Raw genomic sequence first — 5,300 nt, forward strand, 5'->3', positions numbered from 1 at the left:
TATTTTAGGTACATGTTAATTTAAAACATAATTTTCTAATTCCTTAAAAGGGATCTTAATCAACATATATTCATATATGATTTATATTTCATTTATAGACTATCTTAGTATATTCTCTAAGAATTCAAAATTATCCAATCAATCAAAATAATTTTATATGGATTTTTTATTTAACCTGAGTCGTACATCAAGTATATGGACCCATATATTTTCATTATCTTTTCGTAACTTGAGTTCATATGATTTGTCAAACTAAACTATGTTCTTTATCTCATTGATGTTTCTTAAATTCTTCATTCATTACTATATACATAGAATACATAATTTTAAAAGGAGATAACAATCATAATTATTATGGTTCTAGATTAAAAGCTTAAAAAAATAAGTGTTTTGTCTTTCAAATTAATTTATAAGTTGCATTTAAAATGAATGTTAACTTATAATAATTATGTAAACATAGTGTAACAAATATTAAAACATCATATATTTAATAAACAAATTTTCTATCATTTAAAATTTTTATTCTACAAAGAAAATACGTGTGATTTATAACTAAAAGCATTTTCTTGATCAAAATTTACATTTTTCATCTCCAAAATGTAAATTACGAAATAATAATTATCATTTCAATCAAAAAAAAAAAAAAATATAATTTAAAAAAAAATTCTTTTTTAATAATCTTTCTTTGTATAACTACTTTAATGCATACGATTAGTTCTTACTCATGATCTCCTTTTATGAGATTCTATTAAATTATTTTATATAAATGATATTTATGTCTAATAAAGTTAATAACGCTTTTTATTAATAAAATATTCGTTCGATTTGAATCTTAACAATTTGACAAACATTTAACTCATAAAATTTTACTAAATTTTACGATTTTTATTTGTCAATATTATATTAAAAGGGAAAAAAAAAAATTATTTTTCTTTAATTTCAATATATTACCATTTTATTTAAAATAAAAATTGTTCTCTCACTACATGAGATTACATTTGTAAAATTCAAATTTCTCAACTTATTTAGGTTAATTTTATTTAAATAAAAAATTTTGATTTCATGTTATACTTAAATTATATTTAAATCATTTTTATATTTCAAACAATAATAATTCAAATGAAAATATAAATTTCATTAATTTCGATGAAAAAATATAAATTATAAGATATTTAAATCATCAACATTATTAATTCAAAATGAAAAAAAAATAAAATAACAAAATTAAAAAGCAAATTGTATAAACTACATTTTTTTTTTGAATTTTAATTATTTTGTAATGTTAATTTTAAAAAATAATAATGTCCAACTATATTTTCATTAATTTTATAGCTAAAAAATTTTGGTTTAAAATAAAAAAAGTATTAAAACAAATAACAGTTTTACTTTTTTATTTTTAAAAGCAGTATATGTAAAAAAAATATATAATCATGGAATAATAGGAATTAACAAAATAAAATAGCATATATAGATAATATAAAATATAAAAACATTGCAAAGATAAGAACAAATAATATAATGAATTGATTGATATTTAACAAAAAAAAAATAATTAAAGTGAATTTTTATATAAAATATTATAATAAAATTTATGATAACTAGCTAAATTATTTTTATGTTTTTACATTTAATTTTCTAAGATCCTGCATATCTTTTAGAATATCTTAATTTATAATATATATAAATATATATAATCTATAAATATAATTAAAATATATATAAAAAGTTAAATATTTCCGAAGTTTTATAATTATACATAGATTTCTTAAAGAAAAATACAAATAAAAATATGCTTTAAATTGGTGTTTCATTATGAAATATTACTTGCTTTCATTAAAAATTAAAAATTTATAATAAAAAATTCACATTTTTAGAGAAATTTTATTTATTCTCTGATTAGGTATTTATAATAATTAAAAAAGGAAAAAAATTATATCCTTATTTATTTTCTTTTTTTTTTTGTTGAAAACTGTAATCTTTTTTCAAGTTCTTTACTAAATGTTTTTTAATTTTAATATACCGAAGCATATTTTTTAACAAATTTCTATAATAGTTTTTTTAAGTGTTTGTTAAATGGTTTGTTTTAAGAAGTTATTTATTTTCCATATCTTTTTTTGGAAAAGAAAAAAAAAGAAAAGAGAAGAAAATCATTATATTAACCCTAAAAAATGTATGTTAATGTATTTTAGTCAATTATAATTAATAAATTTAGATATTAAAATAATGAAAATAAAAATAATTTTAACATTACAACAAAGTTAACCAAAATATTGAACCACATACTTCTAGTTATATAAAGAATAAAAATACATATATATATATATATATATATAGCATTTCTTAAATTGGTATGAAATACATTTGAAGAATAAAAAAATATATATAGCATTTCCTAAATTATTATAAAATAAAATTAATTAAAGAAAAGGTTAACGGTTATTAAAAACGCATGTTCTAAATTTGATTAAACCACTTTTATTTAAATACAATTCTTATATATTTGTTATTTCCAATCATATAATCTATATAATGTCTATATAATTTTTATTATAATTACCTAAATATTTATAAGGGGAAAACAATTTTTTATAATTAAAAATAACTTTTTTTCATGAATATTTTTTATAAATATATGAATAAAAAGATAATGAAGTATTGGCATTGCATGTACAAACAAATTTTCAAATTATTTTTGTTAAGATAATAATCGAAGAAAATATAAAAAAAAAAAAATGCACAAGTCATGAATTAATATAAAAGATTATTTTAAGAAATGTAATAAATTAACCACATTAATTTTTCTTAAATTTATAAAATTTCATGAGGCTCAATTTCCTAGACCTATTATTTTAATAATTAAATCATATTAATATACAATTTTCACATATTTATGTTAAAATATATGTTAATTTATTTTCTTATATTTTGTAATATCCTTTTTATTAATAGAGAGTCTCACATTATTATTTCATTTGCGTAGCACAATCTATTCCCCTTATTTAAAACACTTGAGTTAATAACAAGGAAAATTATTTTTTTTTAAATATTTTGTTATATTTAGGAAACATATTGAATTAATTTAATTTGTTATTATATTTCTAAATTTACTGAAACTATAAAAATAAAATGGATAAAGATAAAAGGTTGTTTGTATCAACTTTATTTATCCAACTCTTAAAATCACATCATAAAATTGTAAGAGTAAATGTTTTGATTGTTTTCTTAAATATTACTATATTTTATCTCTTAATTTGCATATGCCGTTGTTTTTGCATTACAAAGTAAGATTTATGTTTTAGTTTTATAATCATATATATGTATATATATTTTTTTAATATATTTAATATTCTTTTAATATAAATAATATATTTTTTTTTTATGTATAATTTATAATTTTAATTATAGAGATTCTGTCAAATATTTTAATTGCAAATATGTGTTAAATGATAAATTAAAAGTAGGATACGAAAGATGTTTATCGGAAGCAGATGAACATGAATTGTTACATGGATTTTATATACCTGAAAGTAAGGTAGAAGAAAGAACTGTAAATCAAGAAGATTCACCAGAAGAATCATATGATTCAGATGATTCTTATTCGGAAGAAAATAATTCAGCGAATTATAATGACAATGGAGAAAGTTTACAAATGGAGTTATTGAGGGATTTATGTAAAAAATTATCTTATATATGGATTTCTTTTTATTTTGAAATGCAAGAAATTTATCAAGAAAAAACAAGAAGAATGAATTCAAGTTGGAGATTTAATATGTGGTATTCTGAATGGGTAAGTTATTTAAAACTTTGCCATGGCATTATAATGAGGATGATGGTAAATTTAAATTTGTCTATTGAATATAAGGAGAGTAATTTTCATAGTTGGTTGAATTTCATTAGTAGAGATTTTCAATCATTTTTAAAAAAGGTTGAACAAAATTGGATTGGATGTAAAATAACTACTGATGATTTAGATAGATAAAGGAAATTAAGAAAAACAATATTAAAAAAACACGGAATGAAAAACTCAAAAGTATAAAAGTAATTATTTCGAAAAAATAAATAAAAACTAGTGGAAAGAAGAAAAAAATGTTGAAAAAAATACATAAAATTGTACAAGAAATATATATGAAAAAAAAATGAAATATTAGTAAAGAATAAATCATATTTGCAGTTGCCTTTATAACTTCAAAATATTTTATAAGAACAAGATTTGAATATATTAATCCTGGATTTAAAAAAAAATTCCATATAATTGAACTTAATAAATTATAATAATTTTATTAAATGATTTTTTTTGTTTTATCCAAAGAGATAGAATGGTTAAAAAAACAACGAATGTTATAGTCATTTGAAAATAGCATTAAAGTATGATTAAAGATAAGTATATATTTTTTGTGAGGTTTACGAAAAGTTATTTGATTTCATAGAATAACCTGTTAAGATCTTTTTTATTTCATTTGTAAATTAGAGAAATAACAAAATGAATGTATATATATTTACTAAAAGAAAATGAACTCACATAAAATACAAAAGAAAAATCAAATGAATGCAGAAATACGAACAAATAAAAAATATTTACGTATTTTTGTAAAAAAAATGAAATATATAAAGTGCGATAACAAGTAAATAGATAGTATAAAAGAGAACATATAAAAAATAATAATTTTTATATTATACTTGTGGTTAAATTAATCTATTTTGCAGAGAAAACGTCAGATGAAAGAGAAAAGAATTAAAGTACAAGTTGAATAAAACGAAAATATGATGAAACTTAGAGAGATATAAGGATTACAAAAATTTTCTTTAATCATATAATGCCTAATTATTTTTTTTTAATGTTTCTGTAAATATTTTATTAATTAGGAATTCAACGACTCTAATAGAATATTTAACATAAATATTAACAAATAGAACGCAGATGTTACCTAAGAATTATAATTACTGTAAATAAAGGTATAAAAATACCTTAAACACGTGAAATATACAAAAGAGCATTTGTGTTCAAAGCATTTATTTACTTTAATATAAAATTACCCATATTTTCACTAAAATCATCGTTAGAGTTATCAGCAGCATTTTCAGAATATATAAAAATTAAATATTAACAATAATAAAATACTCTTTCATATAGCTTAGAATTAAACTTTTTCATTATCCCCAAAAATTAGTTAATCTCATTTAAGAAAGGAACATTTTTTAAAAAATAAAACTTTAAAAATATAATTAACAAAATTTAAAAAAAAAAATGATACATTTTTTTATATAGTATTCTATTTTTTAAAACATATTTGCGTATCAAA

At 18.1% G+C, this 5,300-nt stretch overlaps 1 protein-coding gene across 1 annotated transcript; it reads left to right on the forward strand.

The window, feature by feature from the left end:
- Window positions 1-3,126: 3,126 nt before the first annotated feature.
- Window positions 3,127-3,979, forward strand: PGAL8A_00190000 (Plasmodium exported protein, unknown function; the record flags this gene model as incomplete). Its single annotated transcript, XM_028670582.1, has 2 exons — window positions 3,127-3,281; window positions 3,406-3,979. 2 exons carry the CDS (start codon window positions 3,127-3,129, stop codon window positions 3,977-3,979), a joined length of 729 nt encoding a protein of 242 aa, XP_028527320.1.
- Window positions 3,980-5,300: the final 1,321 nt, after the last annotated feature.

The sequence above is a fragment of the Plasmodium gallinaceum genome (genome assembly GCF_900005855.1).
Source record: "Plasmodium gallinaceum strain 8A genome assembly, contig: PGAL8A_v1_72, whole genome shotgun sequence".
NCBI classification, from domain to species: Eukaryota; Apicomplexa; class Aconoidasida; order Haemosporida; family Plasmodiidae; genus Plasmodium; species Plasmodium gallinaceum.